Genomic DNA, 19,386 nt, shown 5'->3' with positions numbered 1-19,386 from the left:
GCAACTGTACTAATAAAACAGAAATGTGACAAAGTAAACTTTTGGTCAACTCTAATTTAAACATTTCAAAAGGAGTTATAAAATATTGTTGCAATTGAACTAAAACTGCCCATATCACTCACTCAAAAGTAAAATTGTTCTAGAACTTAAAACTAATTTTGCATCATGACCTTTAGAATTATCTACAGCATTGTAGGTATTGAATTCCCAGTAGTAACCTTGTGACTGACACTAATTTGTCATCTGAATGTCAGTAAATTGCTTCTTGGTTCTTCTTCCATATAGAATGATAGCAACTTTTTTCATTCCATAATTACACTAGTATTTACATTCAGGTTATTCTAAAAGTATTTTCTAGCCTCCTAATTATGCTTTTTAAAATTAATTCCTCTTATCAAATGTTTTGCAAGGGAGTGTTAACATGTGATATAACAGCCTGTAATTCCCTGAGATACCAGGAGAGCTCAGGAAATGTGCATGGGTACATTCTTCCCCACACACACACACACACACACACACACACACACACACACACACAAGACACTCTAGGGGGGGGCGCGTGCGCGGGGAGGGGGCGCGCACGGCGGGTGGGGTGGGCGGCGCGTGCGCGCGGAAAAAAAAAAAAAAAGACACTCTAGGACAGGCTCTACCCAAATAACATTTGAATCAAAATATCCCTAAGACTGCCCAGCCAGTGTGGCTCACTGGTTGAGCATTGACCTATGAATCAGGAGATCAGGGTTCAATTCCCACCAGGATTGCAGGCTCAATCCCCAGTAGGCGGCATGCAGGAGGCAGCTGATCAATGATTCTCTCTCATCATTGATGTTTCTATTTTTCTCTCCCTCTCCCTTCCTCTCTGAAATCAATAAAAAAAAATATTTTTAAAAAAAATATATCCCTAAGACTGCTTGGCCAGTGTGGCTCAGTGGTTGAGCACTGACCTATGAACCAGAACATTATGGTTGGATTCCTGGTCAGGGCATATGCCTGGGTTGAAGCTCAGTCCCTAAAACTGGTGAAGTAGAGGTGAAAAGGTAGGTATAATCACATATGCAATAGTTGAAACTAAAAATGAAGAGACCCACTCTGAAAAAGTTCCATAGATATAGTGCAGAGAGGATGTATTGAAAAAAGAGCCAAATCCCAACTCATCTCATGTGTGAACATTGTTCCTGCAAGTTAGTGAAAGAGAATCTAGCAGATTCCCATTAGGTTCTAATTAGAAGCAGCCAAGGCCAGACAGCAGGTAAGTCACACGTATGGGGAGCTTAGTAACGAGCACAGGGTATAATGGGACCCAACAGGTAACTGTGGCAAGCATTTCTGACATTGGAAGCCACACCTCCAGGGGTTGTGTGGCAATATTCATGCCTAGTGTACCAAAGATCTGGGAAGCGCTGCCATGGCTGACTTTTCAAAAAATAGGCAAACCTGGAAAATACTAGGGGCCCTCCCCTAGAAATACTAGATGTCACTGGGACCCAAGAAAAGAAACTTCAGCCCTAAGGCAACACACACTCATGAAACAGCCACCTGTACTAGTATTTCTGATGCTGCTTCCCTCCTCTCTACCCTGAAGCCACTGGAATCTGAAAGTTAAACTCATACTGTTGTTATTAACCTAGTTATTAATAGCAGGAGAAGAGCAAAGGGGAGGCCAACAATTTAGGCATGTCATTTGGGCAGCTTTGCCAGAAAGCTGCAGCATTACACTCCCAGGGAGCCACCGGTCCCTTTACTGCAGATCACTGTGGGAAGGGCCTGGACAGGGAGGAGGGTGGATGCATGTGCAGTTAGTCTGGGTGATGGAGGAGGGTACTTTGTCAGTCACACCTGGGAACAGGTCATTGGCCGGAATGGACATGGCCACTGCAAGGGTGAGAAATTTGGATATTTAATCCCCTAAACAAAGAAACTTTCTCTCTTGGTCCTCTCGGCACACTTGGCTCATGACTCACGCTTGGCTTCTGGGCATTCTCCCATGTGGCCCACGGCCTTGTGGACCCTCACACACAATGGACTCATGAACTGTAACTAGCCTGATGCTGAAGTGGACCTGGCTGCAACATGGTAAGAAAACTCTGGACACTGGCTTTGCTTTTAGCTCTACTGAAACCCCAGCTACACTTCTTCTATGACTGGAATGGGACTTTGGAAACACAGGGATGTAATTCTACACAAATAAAAATCACTCATCCTCTCGTGTGAGCCTCAGAAAATTCTTTTTCTCAAGATATCATAAGGACCCCACCTCCCCCAGCATCCAGTGGGGAAGATGACATCCCAATTTCTCCAATAATAAAACCACAGTAAACCTAAACTTTTCTCTTCTGCCCTTTATCACCCTGAAAAATTAAGAAGAACACATACCACATAGAAGGCTTCTCATTCCCCAAACCGGGCAAACCTCTGCTGCATTCATCTCCTACTCTATTTAACAAACAGATGCTGGGGATGGAGTGAGAAACAAGATGCCATGGTCCCTGCCACCGTGAATCATACATATTAGTGAGAAAGGTATTATTAACAAGGGCAATAAAGATCACAGAGAGACAAAGAAGGAATAAACATATAACACGAGTAGTCTAGTTTGGGAAGCATAAGAACATGTGACTGGAGGTTGTATTTAACATTTAAACTAAGAATTAAGTAAAAAGTCTGTGTTGCCCAGATTAAGAATCAGAGAAGTATTCCAGACAAAGAAAGAGACCAGCAGTGGCCCTGAGATTAGAGTGAGGGCTGGACAGCGTGAGGAGTAGAGGGGGTAGGCTAACAAGGTAGGCAGAAGCAAATCTTGGAACATATACAGGGTGGGGCAAAAGTAGGTTTACAGTTGTGAGTATGCAAAACACAATTTATTCTTGTATTATTATTATTCATTAATTATTGTATTATTTTTCCATACAAATAACTGTAAACATACTTTTGCCTCATCTTGTATATGAATTTGAAACTTCATCCTAAAGAGAAAGGGAAATAACCTAAGCAGAGTAACATGATCAGATATGCAAATTAAAAAGATTACCATAACTGAAAGGTAGGAAATGGCTCAAGCAACTGCACAAATGGTAACATCGTTTACTACACTAGGGAACAAGATGGGAGACTTTAGCTTGGGCCGAAAAAAAAGTTCAATTTTTGATATGTTGAAGGTACCTAAGATTCAGCCATCCAAATGGAGATGATATAGGGGCAAGTGGGTATAGAGGACTATGCCTTAGTAAACAAAACTGGGTTTCTGGGTAGATTTAGGGTAATTAATTTTATACAGATATAACTGAAGCTATGGAATAAATAAGACTAATAAAATGTGTAAAATGTATCAAGAAAATGTCAGAGTCCTAAGGAACGTCAGCATTCAGAGTTGACCTGGAGAAGAAAGAACTAGCATATAAGAACTAGCAAGAAGGAGCAATGGCCAGAGAAGGGAGAGGTCCAGGAAAATCTTGCCCCAGAATGACAATGATGATGATGATGATGACTGGGCTGATGATGATGATGTTACAGGCTAATGTAATTACATATTATCTCATTTATAATTACAACAACCTATGCAGTAGAAACAATACTATCTACAAGTGAAGAAACTGGAGCACTGATAATTTAATTAATTTGCCTAAGATCACAAATCTAACAAAACTGTTAGAAACCAAGAGAAAAAACTATTTCTAGGAGTGAGTGGTCAATGTACTAAATGCCCTGAAGTCAGAAAGATAGGGACCAAATTGAGTCCTTTGCGTTTAATGATATTGACACCATTAGTGGCTCCAATCAGAGCAGTTTCAATAGAATAGTGTGGATGGTTCTTGTTTGTAGATAGACCTTATCCATCAGCAATCTATCAATTTTGCTACCAGCACTGTGATCCAAACCATTATCAACTCTTACCAGAACCACTGAACTAGCCCTAAATGGATTGTAGGGGGTATCTGACGCCCTACAATCCATTATCTCCAAGCAGCAGCCAGAGTGATTATTTTTTTAAATCTTGAAATCATTGTTTTATTTTATTTTATTTTTTAATTCTTTATTGTTTAAAGTATTACATATGTCTCCTTTTTCTCCCATTGACCTCTCCCGGTCACGCCCACCCCCCAACACATGCCCTCACCCCACTAATGTCTATGTCCATTGGTTATGCTTATATGCATGCATACAAGTCCTTTGGTTGATCAGAGTAATTATTTAAAAATGCAAATTAAATCTTGACACTGCCTGCCTAAATCCTCTAAGGGCTTCCATCACACAGAGTAATATTCCACTCCTCATACTGGTCTAAAACCCTGTATGATCTGACCCTCTCTTTACCCTCAACTCTAACCATTTTCCCTCTTGCTCCTACCACAAAATGTTTTCCTCACTCTTTCCAAACTGAATGAAAGTCCCTCATCTCTCTGGTTTATACTGCATCCCCAGGGATTAGATAAATTAGTGCCTGACATGTAACACAAGCTAAATACATTTTTTACAAATATTTTTACATCCTTGTTGTCTCTCTTTATCTGTAATTTAAACATACTCAAGATATCATAAGGACCCCACCTCCCCCAGCAAGAGAGACAACAAGGATGTAAAAATATTTGTAAAATAACTTGGTTACAGAGAGACAACAAGGATGTAAAAATATTTGTAAAATAACTTGGTTACAGAGGATGGCAAGTTGAATAGGCTTTTTGTGTGTTTTTTAAGTTGAGAGAAATTTGAGTATGTTTAAATAAGAGATACTGGAAGATTATCCAAGAGCGTGGGAAAACGTGAAGACATCATAAAGTCACAGAATGTATAAAAAATTCATCTTTTAGGAAATTAATCCATTTAGGAAAAAATTAAGGCCATACAAGGAAGTTATGGTACAAAAAGATTTTATCTCTGTATACCAAAGTTTTTTGTTCTATAATTTTGAGGGGTTGGGGAAAATCAGTATTTCCAATCACTATCAAGAACTTCTTTTTACTTTTGTCCCTCATGATCTCCTTTGGTTATTTCACACTGAAAGGGAGTTCTAATTAGCAATTACGTATGTCTGCTTAATAAAATAATTATACTAAGCAAATACATCTTAGTTGGGAAATCCAAGGCTCAAAAAGATTAAATGATTCTTTTAAGTTCACACAAATATATTTTTAAAAGAGGATGTCATTTTCTTAATATGAAGAAACTGGTCCAAATTATCACAAAAAATTGATGGAAACAATTCCAAACCATGGACCAAAAGTAAAAAACTAAAAAGTTTTTAAAGGATAATGAAGAGGCATAGTTTCCCCTTCTAATCCATAATAATAAAAGTGTAATATGCTAATTAGATCAGACATCCTTCCAGACGTCCTTCCTTCCGGACAAAGCCACACTGAGTGGGGGCCAAGGCAGAGGTGGCAGAGGCCCCCAGCCGCAGCGGCGGCAGGCGGGGGCCGGGGCCAAGGTCCTTGCACGAATTTCGTGCATCGGGCCTCTAGTCTATATATATAAAAGCGTAAGCCGTTTGACCATTCGACATTTGACAGGTCACTATGATGTGCACTGACCACCAGGGGGCAGATGCTCAATGCAGGAGCTGCCCCCTGGTGGTCAGTGCACTCCCACAGTGGGAGCACTGCTCAGCTGACCAACGGGCACCAGACGCAGGGCTCACAGCTGGCCACTGCATCCCGGAGACTGCAGCAGAGCAGCAGCAAGCCTACCAGTGGCAGCAGCAGGCGCCATGGGGCCGGGGTGAGCAGGAGAGGCAGGCAGGGCAGCAGGCAGTGTTGGACTGCTGGTTTCAGCCTGATCCCCACTGGCTACGCCGAGGGACCCCACCAGTGCACAAATCCGTGGTGCACCGGGCCTCTAGTTATAAATAAAAAGCAATAGTAAATCCCAGAGAACTGGGGGGGGAGGGGGGGAAGGGGGACTTGTCTAAGAAAGTCACAGTCTAACCATGAAGCAAATTAAACTGAGGCATGACATTAAGCAATTGGTGTGTTATACAGGAGAATTAATTTGAACATCACACTAGGGTCATTCCTTTTGAATGTGACAGAAACATTTAATATCTTCAAAAGTTAAAGGGAGAAAATATAATTAAAAGAAAAGGCTGCACAGGAGTTAGAATAATGTAATGATTAAGAGCATGGAATCTGGAGCCAGACTGCTTACATTCAAATAATAGTCACACAAATTATTGAATGACTGTACCTCAGGCCCTAAACTTAATATATGAGTTATCAGGATTCTACTGTACCTTCTTCATAAAGTTGCCATGAGCATTATATAATAAATGTAAATAACAAAAACTTAGACTAGTGCCTGGCTCATAGTAAGATCTGTTTGAGAATATTTGCTATTATTATTACCACTATCATTATTGTTATTATTTGATATATGGATGATGACACTTAAAAGCAATGGGAGAAAACACAAATATTTGACTCCTTAGGAAAACACAAGAACTCTAATGGGTAAACATGCAAAGAGCAAAAATACATTAAAAGTAGAAAAACACGTAATTTTAAAATGCTAATCTTTTAAAAATAAGTTACATATACCAGTATGGATAACACGAACATAATGTCACGGGGTGGGGGGGAGACGGGGAAGTCACAAAATTTAAGCAGATTATACCATTTATATAGAGTTCCATAACATGCAAAACTAAACAATAAAGTATGTAGAGACATATCAATGATAAAACTGTAAGGAAAGCAAGAATTTATCAGCTGTCATTTATTTTAAGTGATAATCACAAATGTGTGACTGTGGGTACCTCAGAGCAGAGGAAATATGTGGCCAGTCAAGGTCGCACAGGCAGCTTTAATATTCCATTTCTGCTGGGTGGGCGTTCCCAGATTTTAAAAATTATTATTTATGTAGATACTACATATTCTTTTTGTTTGTGTAAAATATTTTATAATAAAGGGGCAAAAACTTACTGAGACATTTTAAAGACAAGAGAAGATGCTTTTAAAAAAAAAGAGAGAAGATACTGTTTTTAACCTGTCAATTAAGTCAAGTTTTTTTCTTTAAAACTCAATGGAGAAAATCTTCTTTAATGATAAAACCAAATTAACTAATTTTAAGAGTCAAATATATTTCTCAGATGGTCAAAGGCAAATTCTGTGGCAGTGTACCCTGTTAAAAAAGGACTTTCCCGGAATGATATATCATCAAGCCTAAATAAGCAATTCTTAGCTGTACGTTTAGAACAACTGACATAATACCTAGTAATCCATTACTTCTGATGGGATATTTAATATGATGTTTCTAATACACTGTAATCTATCTTCTAAATAAATACTAAATTTTTAAACGGGTTATGTAACTTTTGCTTATGGATCAAATTACTGGGCACACTAGCCTACAAAGTTCAAACATAAGATCTTAGTCAAGAACATTTATATTTAGTTCCACAAAACAGACAACTCAAACCCAACATAACAAGACATAATCTTGTAACCATTAAAAATTATAAAAACTATTTGAAATCTTTTAGACAACCTGTAGATTACAGAATCTTAAAGCAAATGCAACAAGGAGCTTATGTGGCCTTAGGCAAGAACAAAACTAAGAAAACCCAGTCTTTCAATGTTCTTTTCATCAAACTAGACTGACTCCCTGGCAACATGAACATATACACAAGGATGCAAATATGCTCATGAGTGTGCAATTTTTAAAAAGGCTCTGCACATAGGTAAACATCCTCTGCCTTCAACCTATCCACTTCCTGGCCCCCAAAGATGGTCTGACTAGAAAGCATATTCACAGACCAAGAAATCAGGAACAAATCAACACCCAACAAGTGTTGAGGATGTGGAGAAAAGGGAACCTTAGTACACTGCTGGTAGGAATGCAGACTGGTGCAGCCACTGTGGAGAACAGAATGAAGTTTCCTAAAAAAAATTAAATATGGAACTCCCATTTGACCCAGTAATCCCACTTCTAGGAATATATCCTAAGAATCACGAAACACCAATCAGAAAGAATATATTCTCCCCTATGTTCATAGCAGCGCAGTTTATAATAGCTAAGATTTGGAAACAGCTGAAGTGTCCATCAACAGATGAGTGGATACAAAAACGGTGGTACATTTAAACAATGGAATACTAAGCAGATATCCTATATAATACAAGGCTAATATGCAAATTGTCCCCTTGGGAGTTCGACCATCCAGGAGTTCCACCACTCGCTATGATGTGCGCTGACCACCAGGGGGAGGCCCGGAACAAAGGAAGGCCCTGGCAGCTGCCAGCTGGCAGAAGGAAGGCCCTGATCAGCTCTGATGGCTGGCCAGGCCTAGGGACCCTACCCTTGCACGAATTTTGTGCACCGGGCCTCTAGTAAGAAAGAAAGAACTCTTACCATTTGCAACAGCATGGATGTACCTGGAGAGTATTATGCTAAGCAAAATAAGCCAGTCAGAGAAAGATAAGTATCACATGATCTCACTCATATGTGCAATCTAATGAACAAAATAAACTGATGAATAAAACAGAACCAGAGACATAGAAGCATGGAACAGACTGATGAATTTCAGAGGAAAGGCAGGGGTAGGAGTTAGGAGGGGAGTGGTTAACCTCAGAACTTATATGCATAACCCATGGACACAGACAACAGAGTGGTGAAGGCCTAGGAGGAGCAGGTATGCAGTGAAGGGATCAATGGGAAAAAAAACCACAAACAAACGAAGGGGACATCTGTAATACTTTCAACAATAAAGATAAATCTTAAAAAAAGGAATAAACACTTATTTTTTATCCCCACCCACAACCCTGCTCTGAGTTCACGTTCTCTCAATTGTCTAGCCTTAACTTCATCTTTTATTCATCCCTCTCCTCATATCCAATGAATTGCTTATTTCTGTCCAATCTACCTCAGCAACACTTCACCAATCCTATGTGCACTACCCTAGTTTAGGTCTTCATTCTCTGAAAAAGTCTTAGAACATTTCTTTTTTGGCCCACTGGTTTCTTTCCCAGTTCAATTTATCCTATGAATTATTAGAGAATATAGCCTATAATTCAACTCTGATCACGACATTTCAAGGACCCAAAAAAATTCCAATCTCATAGCTTACTCACTTGGTGGTCCAGTCCAAATTTCCTAGCCAAGCATTAAAAGTCTTCCATGGTCTAGGCCAAACCTAATTTTCCATCTTTATACTTTGTCTTCACACTATTCCCCCTTCTTTTTTTTTTTTAATTATCAGAGGTTTTGTGTATATAATTGTTTCATTATCATAATTTATTAGGATAGTTAGGTGGAATTAGGCATAGCTATTCCTTTTTTTAAAATTTATCTTTATTGTTGAAAAGTGTTTTTTCTAGATCTGTGAAATATGCTGTTGGTATTTTAATAAGAATTGCAATGAATCTATAGATTGCTTTAGATAGTATGGACATTTAAATGATGTTGATTCTACCAATCCATGAATATTGTATATTCTTCCACTTGTTTATATCTTCCTCTAGCTCCTTTTTCAATGTACTGTAGTTTTCCAAGTACAAGTCTTTTGCCTCCTTGGTTAAGTTTATTCCTATGTATCTCAGTTTTTTTGTTGCAATGGTAAATGGGATTGTTTTTTTAGTTTCTCTTTCTGAGAGTTCATTATTGGTGTATAAAAATACAAAAGCCCTGATCCGGATGGCTTCACAGGGGAGCTTACCAAACATTAAAAGAAGAACTAACACGTATCCTCCTCAAACTATTCCAAATAATTCAAGAGGAATGAATATTTCCAACCTCTTTTTATGAGGCCAGCATTACCCTAAATCCAAAACCAGATAACTACTACAAAGAAAGAGAATTACAGGCCAATACTCCTGACAAACATAGATGCTAAAATCCTCAACAAAATATTAGCAAATCCAGTAATACATTAAAAAGATCATAAACCATGACCAAGTGGGATTTATTGCAGGGATACAAGGCTAGTACAATATTCGCAAGTCAATAAATGTGATACATCTCATAAACGGATTGGAAGACAAAAATCACATGATTATATCAATTGATGCAGAAAAAGCATTTGACAAAATCCAACATCCTTTTTTTGATAAAAACTTTCAGCAAAGTGGAAATAGAGGGATCATACCTCAACATAAAAATGGCCATATATGACGAACCTACAGCCAACAGCATACTCAATGGCAAAAACTAAAAGCATTTCTCCTAAGAACAGGAACAAGACAGGGATGTCTGCTTTCACCACTCTTACTCAACATAGTACTGGAAGTTCTAGCCATAGTGATCAGACAAGAAGAAAAAAATAAAAGGCATCCAAATTGGAAAGAAGGAAGTAAAACTGTCATTATTCACAGATAACATGTTACACATAGAAAATTCATTAAAAAACTATTAGATTTAATAAATGAATTCGGCAACGCAGCAGGCTACAAAATTAACAGCCAGATATCTATGGTATTTTTATTCCCCTTCATATATGCTCTATTTTTTTCTTCTATACCTACCTTTCTATATGATCTGGTAAATATTGGAGGCTCAACAAAAGTTTATTTTCTTCCACATGCGTTTGCTATACTCTCCTTCCCCGTGCCATCTCAGATTATAGGAAAACATGCTATTATTCTATTTATTCAATCCTTATACAGTATATTAGAATATTCATGGAAAACCTGTAAAATCTAGAAAATAGACAAGGACTGAGAAAGGAGGGCAGTGTGACTGAGCTCCAATGTCAAAGGTAGGTGGTGACATTGTAGGATATCATAAAAGCTTCAGAACATCTGAAAAAAACTGGAATCATTATACCTGGGACAATGGATCCTAAGAACCTATCAGAATTCTTCTAGATGAAACCATCTAATAGAACTTACAATACAGTGAAGAAGATGACTACGTACTAGTACAAACTTCACAATGCAAGATGGTAAAATAGTGCTCCAATCAAGGCACAAAATGTCTTAGAAGCACAAGGAAATGACAGATTCTAAACGATAAAGTTCCACAATATACCATGTGACCAGGCCTTAAAGACTTCAACAGATTATGACAGAAAATTATTCCAAGCAGCAGAAACACTGTAAAGGAAAGGTAAAGATGGAAAATTCTAGACATGTGGGAGAAATATGAAAATAAACGATTAACTCTTGATCCCTAAATTATTTTGAATGTCTCTGATTATCATAATTTGTTTTAATGAATTTACTGATTTTTAAATCACACTTTATTTTTAATTGAATTTATTGGGGTGAAATTGGTTAATAAAATTATATAGGTTTCAGGTGTACATTTCCATAATACATTTCTATAGTACATTTCTATATCGTATTGTGTGTTCACCACCCCAAGTCAACTCTCCTTCCATCACCATTTATCCCCCCATACCCTCTTTTACCTCCCCCCACCCTCTTTCATTTTTTATTTTTCAATTACAGTTGACATACAATATTATATAAGTTTCAGGTGTACACCTCAGTGATTAGACATTATGTAACTTACTAAGTGATCATCCCAATATATCTCGTGCCCATTTGACACCATCATAGTTATTAGAATATTATTTACTATATTCACTATGCTGTACATCCCTATGACTATTCTGTAACTACCAATTTGTACTTTTTAATCCCTTCACCTTTTTCACCCATCTCTCCAATATCCCTCCCATCTGGCAACAATGAAAATGTTCTCTGTATCTATAAGTCTGTTTCTGTTCTGCTTGTTCATTTATTTTGTTTTTTAGATTCAATTGTTGATAATTATGTATTTATTGCCATTTCATTGTTCATATTCTTTTTCTTCTTCAAGACTCTTTAACATTTCAAGTAATACTGGTTTGGTGGTGGTGAACTCCTTTAGCTTTTTCTTCTCTGGGAAACTCTTTATCTGTCCTTCAATTCTAAATGATAGCTTTGTTGAGTAATTTTAGTTGTAGGTGCTTGTTTTTCATCATGCTGAATATTTCTTGCCAATCCCTTCTGTTCTGTAAAGTTTCTGTTTAGAAATCAGCTAATGAAGACTTATGGGAGCACCCTTGTAGGTAACTGCTTTTCTCTTGCTGCTTTTAAGATTCTTTGTTTTTAACCTTTTTGCATTTTAATTATGATGTGTCTTGGTGTGGGCCTCTTTGGGTTCATCTTTTTGGGAACTCTCTGTGCCTCCCAAATTTCTATGTCTATTTCCTTCACCAGGTTAGGGAAGCTTTCTGACATTAGTTTTTCAAATAGGTTTTCAATTTCTTGCTGTCTCTCTTCTCCTTCTGATACCCCCATGATGTAAAATTTGGTACACTTGAAATGATCCCAGAGGCTCCTTACACTATCCTCATTTTTTTTTATTCTTTTTTTTCTCTCTCTATTCTAATTGGGTGTTTTTTGCTTCCTTATATTCCAAATTATTGGTTTGATTCTCAGCTTCATCTACTCTACTGTTGATTCCCTATAAATTAGTCTTCGTTTCAGTGTATCCTTCATTTCTGACTGGTTCTTTTTCATGGTTTTCATATCCTTTTTTGTTGTTGAAGTTCTAAGTTCATTGAGCATCCTAAAAACCAGTGTTTTAAACTCTGCATCTGGGGCATGTTTCTTTGCCTCCCTGTGTTTGTCTCTATGTATCAGATAGAGCTGCTATATCTCTCAGGCTTGGTAGAGTGGCCTAATGTAGTAGGTGTCCTGTTGAGTCCAATGGCACAGCCACCCTGTTCACCAGAGCTGGGCACTCCTGGTCAACCCCCACCCCATCCTCCATATGGGCTATGTACACCCTCCTGTTGTAGCTGAGCTTTGATTACTGCTGGCATGTCAATGGGAGGGTTTTACACCCAGGCATATCATCTGTAAGGACTGGCTTTGACCACCATGGAGGATCAGCTATTCAGGGGACCACTCTATGGAGCAGGACTTACTTTGGTGCCTCCTAAGTCTGCCTCTTGAGTGTGTCACTTGTGGAGGTGGATGGGTGGTGCTTCAACATGGTCTGAAGCTGTCCACCGGATGCAATGGCTCTGGGGCCTCCTGGGAGGAGCAGGCCAAGGAGGAGCAGACTTTGTTCTGTCTGGGGCCTATGGGCATGAACTACAAAGCAATCTGCAGATGGCTGCTACTTGCGCCAGTCTTTGAGGTGCCCAGGAGAGGCCAAGCTTAAACCAAGCCCAGTTGCTGCTAGTGCCAGGCCTGTGGCCACTTAGCAAGAGGTAAGGGGTATGCCAAAGCTAGATGCTGTTTGTTTTGAGAGATTTTAGGAAAGTGTGAAGGAAGCATAAGCCAACACAGACCATTTGTATGAAAATGCCACTGGAAATAGGTTGAGTGTGCCCACAAGTTGGGTGGGGTGGGGTCTCAGGGAATTACCAGGGCAGGGCTAGCAGTGATAGCCAGGTTGATGGAGACTCAGATGTGGTGCCCTGTGGCTCCCTGGGCATAGGGTTTAGCAAAGGAACAATGGCCTCTGCCAGCACTTCTGTCTGGGAGAAAGCTGCCCTTCCAGCCCTGGCCCCAATGCCATACAATTCAGTTCCTCCTTGGATGTCCCTGGTACCTTTCAAGCTTCTGCCTCAGCACTGAAGCTCAGAGGAAGTGAGTCCAAGTAAGTCCATTTGTGGGCCCTTTAAGAGAAACATCTGGGACTCCAGAAGCACTCTGTCTCACTCAGCCACAATCCCTACTGGTATTTACAGCCAGAAATTGTGGGGACTTTCTTCCTGGAACCCTGGGCTAGGGGGCCTGGTGTGAGGTTGGGACCCCTTACATCTCAGTGGAGATCTCCTCAGCCAAGATATCCCTCCTGATTTTTATCCGCCATACGTGGGTGTGGGACCAGCCTGTTCTGTATCTCTGTCCCTCCTACCAGTCTCAATGTGCTTCTTCTATACGTCCTTAGTTGTAGGACTTCCATTTAGAGAGGTGTCAGGTGGTTCTGAATGATGGTTGTTCTGAAGTTTAGCTGTAATTCTGATGTGCTTGTGGGAGAATGTGAGTATGCCACCATCATGACTAAATCTAATAAATTTACTTTTAAGAGTTTTTGAGCTTAGCATTTTAATCTAGTGGATTTCTTAGAATATGCAGATGATTATCTGCAGGATGGATTAGTAGTTAACTTTGCACTCAGATGTCGAGTGTGACTCGACACGGTTAGCAGTAGAATAAAGGAATCGAAAAAAGCAAGCGAGTGCAAAGGGTTAAACAGTATTTTCACAACTCAGATGGATCCCAAGCTCTGTCGTAATTCCTGATGTGGTGCTACACTCACTTTATTCCCCACAGGCTTTCTCTTCAGTGCTGGTCTAACAGTATGAATGAACCAATCTAACATCCTAGGATCCCACGAAAGGGTCACACTCTTTTACTAGTGCACACACATTACAATCAAGAAAAAATTATATATTTTAAGGACTAATAACCTCATAATAAAAAAGGTAATAATGTAAAATAAACCATGTAAATGTGTATACTACATTCTATAAAGAACTCTAGAATTAGAAGAGACTTTAGGAAAAAAATCTAGATTAACCATTTGACCCAAATTGTGCCTGCTAGGTTCTTTCTCTCAGTTTAGCATCAAGGCTAAATGATTAAACCCCTCTGTAAATTCTCAGGAGCCTCTGAGAAGTCACATTCAACCATGAATACAAGAAAGCAGACATAAAATGGTCAGCAAATAGAGAACAATGAAGCAAAGAAAGGCAAAGATTAGAGACTGGAAAAGTTTCAGGTTTTCCAGTCCCTGGTACCTAATAAGGTCTGTCTGCATTTGGCTCCCATCAAATTCCTTTCTTTCTTTTTCCTAAAACTAGTTCAAGTTCATTTCTGTTACTTGCAGCAGAAGCTTAAATAATGAAATAACCAAAATCCTCTATAAAGTCAATTGATTGATTCATTAGTGGTCTACCTTTCCTATACTTTTCTTTCTCTTTATTTGTATTTCCTTAAGAGTTATAAATATGACTTTGGTATGCTACAGAAACAAATATGTGAACAGAGACCCAGGATTGTGCTGAGCATTTATTTTAAAAGTAAAACCCATCATGCTCAGGGAAGAGAAAACAGGAATATTCAAGTAAAAGCCTTGAGATATCTTTACAGCAAACAGAGATGCTAACTAACAGCTGGCAAATTAAATAAATAGCTATCTGATTACCCTCCTATTGAAAGCCAATTTAATTTTGAATAAACAGATGGGTAAGTCCAATTCAGGCTCCTCTGAGGTATGATCAAAAGGTGAAATTCCATATAGGGTATTTCATCTGGAATGCTCACACACAAAAAGCCACAGTCCTCCCAATCATAGAAAGGTCTGGGTTCTCTCCAGTGGTATCCCTAACCCAGACGCAAATTCCAAAACTGAATACCAAACCATCTTAGGGCCTGGGCTTAACTATCCCCAAAGAGCTGTTAGGCATTTACCCTGTGATGTAACTAGCACTTTCTGGTATCAGGAAGACATTCACAGAAGCTTAATATTATGGAACTCTGTCCAGGTGTGTGTGCATGTGCCAGGTATTAAGACATTCCTGAGGCAGATCTGGGCCCCCTAAAACTGGACCAACACCCATCAGACTACAAGCAGACCAGTTTAGCATGTATAGCAAGTCAGAGTTGACAATCAGAAGTCTGAATCAATGTAGTGGGTGGCTCTGCAGGATTCTATAAACAAAAACAGTATTATAGGATCCTGAGGTTAGAAGGAACTTGGGAACTATGTCCAACTTCATCATTTTATCAAGAAGAAAGTTAAACATCAGAACCAAATTCATCAACTAAATCCCTAACTATAATGAGTAACAAAGGTGAGATAACATCAAAGGTACTGTGACCAGATTATGATAGAACCTAAAAGCATGTGGTTCATTATTTCAACTTTATTTACTAAAGTTGCTCTTTAATAGTTGAAAATTTATTTTTAATTTAAAAAAAGGATAAATGAGTTTAAAAATCCATAAAAACTACTGTTGGGATAATTTTTTGATATTTTGTTAAAAATATCAAAAAATTATCCCAACAGTAGTTTTTTATTCTTTTTTTAATTAAAAATAAATTTTTAATTAAAAATAAATTTCTAAAATCAAGTAATGATTTTTAAAATCATTACTTGATTTTAGAAAAAGAGTAAAGATTTCTAACCTAATGAGTTAACATTTTAGTTAAGATATTAGAGCAAGCACCTATAAAAGCCAAATAATGGGTGTGGATTCTAAACCTAAATGATATATGCTTGCAACCTTGGCAGACAGGCAGTTTAGGCACTGTGACAAAATTCTAAATGGCAGAGAGATACTTCTGATTTTAATACAAAAAATTTGAGACATGCACATAAGGCCCTAATGAAAGTCACCAGAAATTAGACTTATATGTCAGCTGGGACCAAAATTAAAAGAATAAATGTTTAAATCATTGAAATATAAACTTGATGTTCACAATTGCTGGCAAGGGGCCACAGTATGGTGGATTTTGTCTTCAAGGGCTGTTTACTACAGGTAAGTCAACATATCACTGAGGGGGAAAAAAACATACATCTATTCCCTGCACAATCCACTATTTATGGTGCAGCACAGTATTCTTTTTAGAAGACCATTAATAAAATGTGATTAGAACTTGTGTTTCCCAAGAAGTGCTATTAAAGTTACTCCTAAAATATGAATTCATAAAAAGTAGGTCTTTTTGAAAAACAATATTAACCAGAAACGAATATGAAATTGATATTACTTAAATTAATATTTTTAAATTGCACATTTAATAAAAGTTAAATATTTTTAAATCTCCCATTAATCTGAATTGACAATTTATAAGTTACATAAATCCTGAAGACTTTTTACAGGAAAAACTAACTTTTAAAATCTATTTTGCCAACAATGCTGCAAATGGAAAAATATGAAGAGATAGCCAAAGAGTGCTGAATAGAACCTAAGCTTAAGAATCAGCTTTCAACTAATTTACGAGTCCTATTTGTTAGCCATCTCTTATTTTCAACAGTTTAGTCTACGGGTGGCAAAAACAAAACTAAAATTTCTTAAGGAATCGCAACTCTGAGGATTTACAATTTCTGTTCCTTCAAGCCAGATAAAGTTAAGAACTGAGCTCTGATAACTAGATACTGATCACAAATAGAAAAGTTCACGCACTTACACATTTACCTTCAACTCTGTATTGGTGCTTTCAAATAATTAACTTTTATAATAATCGTATATTAAAAAATTCCTCACTGATATCTGCCACATGATTTAAAGAAAACTATTCTGGAAGATTGTTCTAAGAATTCAAAACTGCCCAACTTGACAGCCTATACTCCTAAACCAAGTAATGGAATGGCACCTTTCGTTCCTATAGTTTCACCTGACATAGTTAATGCCGGGTAAAACTTAAAAAACAGACTTCGATGCTTTTTTTCCGCTTAAAAACAAAACAAAACTAGTACCTGGCAAACTGGGGACTCGGTGCGGTCCTGGCCTATGACGTGCCAGCCGGGCCCGCCGGAGCCCGAGCCGCCGGCGCGGAAGGGGCGGCTGCCAGGCAGTGGGTGCCCCGTCCTCGCCCGCCGCCCGCGGGCCCCGGCGCTGCCCCCGCGCCCCCGGCGCCCCGCGCCCCTCCCCGACGCGAGGCGGGAGCGCGGGCCTGGCTGGCACCTTCCCACGCGCCCGGCCCGTTATCTGAGCCGCCACCTCAGCGGGGCCGACCTGCGCGGAGCAGGGGGCTCCGGGAGCCCCGCCGAGAGCCCCGCGCCCCCCGAGCCGGGCGGCGGCCCCTCCCTGCCTCTGGCCGCTGCCCCGCCGGCCCCTCTCCCGGGCCCCGCGCCTGGCGAGAGCCCCTGCGGGCTCAGGTTCGCTCCGGGACGGGATAAGGTGTCAGCGCGGCGGCCAGGCGCCGCCCGTCGGCGGGGCGAAGCCAGCCCTGACCTCGTTCCCGCCGCCCCCACCGCCCGCGGGGGCGCGACCCTCCGCGACCCTCCGCGGCTGGGAGAGGGCGCCCCGCCGGGGGCTGCGGGGGCGCGGGTCGCGGTCCCGCTTCAACTTGGCAGGGTCGGGGAGGGAGGGGTGCGGGTGGCGGAGAGGAGCCCAACTTACCGGGCTGCACGGCTCCTGGCGCCGCAGCCGCGGCCAGACAGACGCAGAGGCAGAGCGAGAGGGGGCGCGGGAGGGTCCGCCGCGGGCTCATGGAAGGAGCAGGGAGCCGCCGCCGCCGCCGCTGTCCGAGCCTCCCTTCCTCCCTCCCCGGCTTCGGGCGACGGACGGGGCGGCGGGAGGCATGACGGGAAATTCCTGGGCACGGGCAGCCGAGTCCAAATATGAGCAAAGGAGCCGAGCGAGGGAGGACGGCGAGCGCGCCCGCCGCAGACGGGGCCGGCTGCCCGGCCTTGGCGGCCGCCAGCTCCCACCTCCTCCTCCCGTTCCTCCTCCAGAGCCGCCCGAGGCTGACCCGGGGAGGGAAGCCCGCTGCCAGGGGCATCCCTTTCCAACGTGGGGGCCCAGGCGCAGAGCCGAGCATCCCACCCACGGATCCCACCTGTGAGACCCCTGAAGGGGTAGGAAGGAGAAGCGCCCCCACCAGGAGGCCGGACAGCCAGCCAGGGACCAGGGGGAAGAGGTTGAAGGCTTTGAGGAGACTCTTGCGCTGCCCCTGATCCGTTGTGAGCTCTGGTAGTGAGGGGATAATACTTCTCTAAAGTGTGGGAGGGTGAGACTGGAGCCACACTTCCAGTTATGCACACACTCAGGTGAGCCATCCTGGGGACAACAAGCAGGCATTATAATACTTAAAACCACCCTCCTGCATTCCGGGTGAGGGGCCTTCTGCACCAGGTGTGGGGTGTGTGTGTGTGGTATGTGTGTGTTTTCTTAGCCAGAATTACAAAGGGGCTCTTCCCAAACTTATATTTGAACACCATATATGGAGTTGAGGCAGGCTGAGGGACAATAGTTGTTCACACTACCTAAATGCTGATGAGTAGACCTGCCGTTCTGCCTCCAACCTCTTTTCATCTCCCTTACACTAGTTCTGTACTTATTGTAGCTTGTCTTAAGGGCAATGTTGAAATTTATTCAAAAGGTGCTACCTCTCATGATCAAAATGTCAGTCCCAGATGTGTAATTACAGGCCTAAGCCAGTAGTACCCTGACTTTTCTTTGGCACTGATAACTCCTCCAGGAATCAAGCCCAAATGACCCTTAGCTTTTCAAGACAACATAATTATGTCTTAATTACTGCAATTTATTTATTTCACTCACACTAATGGGACAGGCCCTGGGGATGTAGGATGTTATGTAATTACTTAAGAACATTTTAAGATGCTACAGAAATGATTTATTGATGCAAAATACTTAAGGGGTAAATGTCAAACAGATTTAGAGTGTGGGTTATTCTAACATGAACCAAAGAATGGTAATTTGTACATCACACTGTTTGAAAATGCTATATATATTTGAAAATTATAAATTTTATTTCAAAACAAATTCCA

The 19,386-nt window shown here is 40.6% G+C and overlaps 1 protein-coding gene across 1 annotated transcript in view; it reads right to left on the bottom strand.

The window, feature by feature from the left end:
* The window catches only part of MSRB3 (methionine sulfoxide reductase B3), a 180,580-nt gene extending 162,188 nt beyond the window's left edge, over positions 1 to 18,392 (bottom strand). The window contains 3 exon segments of the mRNA XM_079775189.1: positions 17,996 to 18,082; positions 18,085 to 18,128; positions 18,131 to 18,392. Coding sequence (XP_079631315.1) covers positions 17,996 to 18,082; positions 18,085 to 18,128; positions 18,131 to 18,377 — 378 coding nt within the window. The 5' untranslated portion in view covers positions 18,378 to 18,392.
* Between the last annotated feature and the right edge of the window lie 994 nt (positions 18,393 to 19,386).

This window comes from Cnephaeus nilssonii, assembly GCF_951640355.1.
Source record: "Cnephaeus nilssonii genome assembly, chromosome: 6".
Classification (NCBI taxonomy): Eukaryota; Metazoa; Chordata; class Mammalia; order Chiroptera; family Vespertilionidae; genus Cnephaeus; species Cnephaeus nilssonii.
The sequence above is the reverse complement of the archived record's forward strand: the minus strand, read 5'-3'. Positions and strand labels throughout refer to the sequence as shown.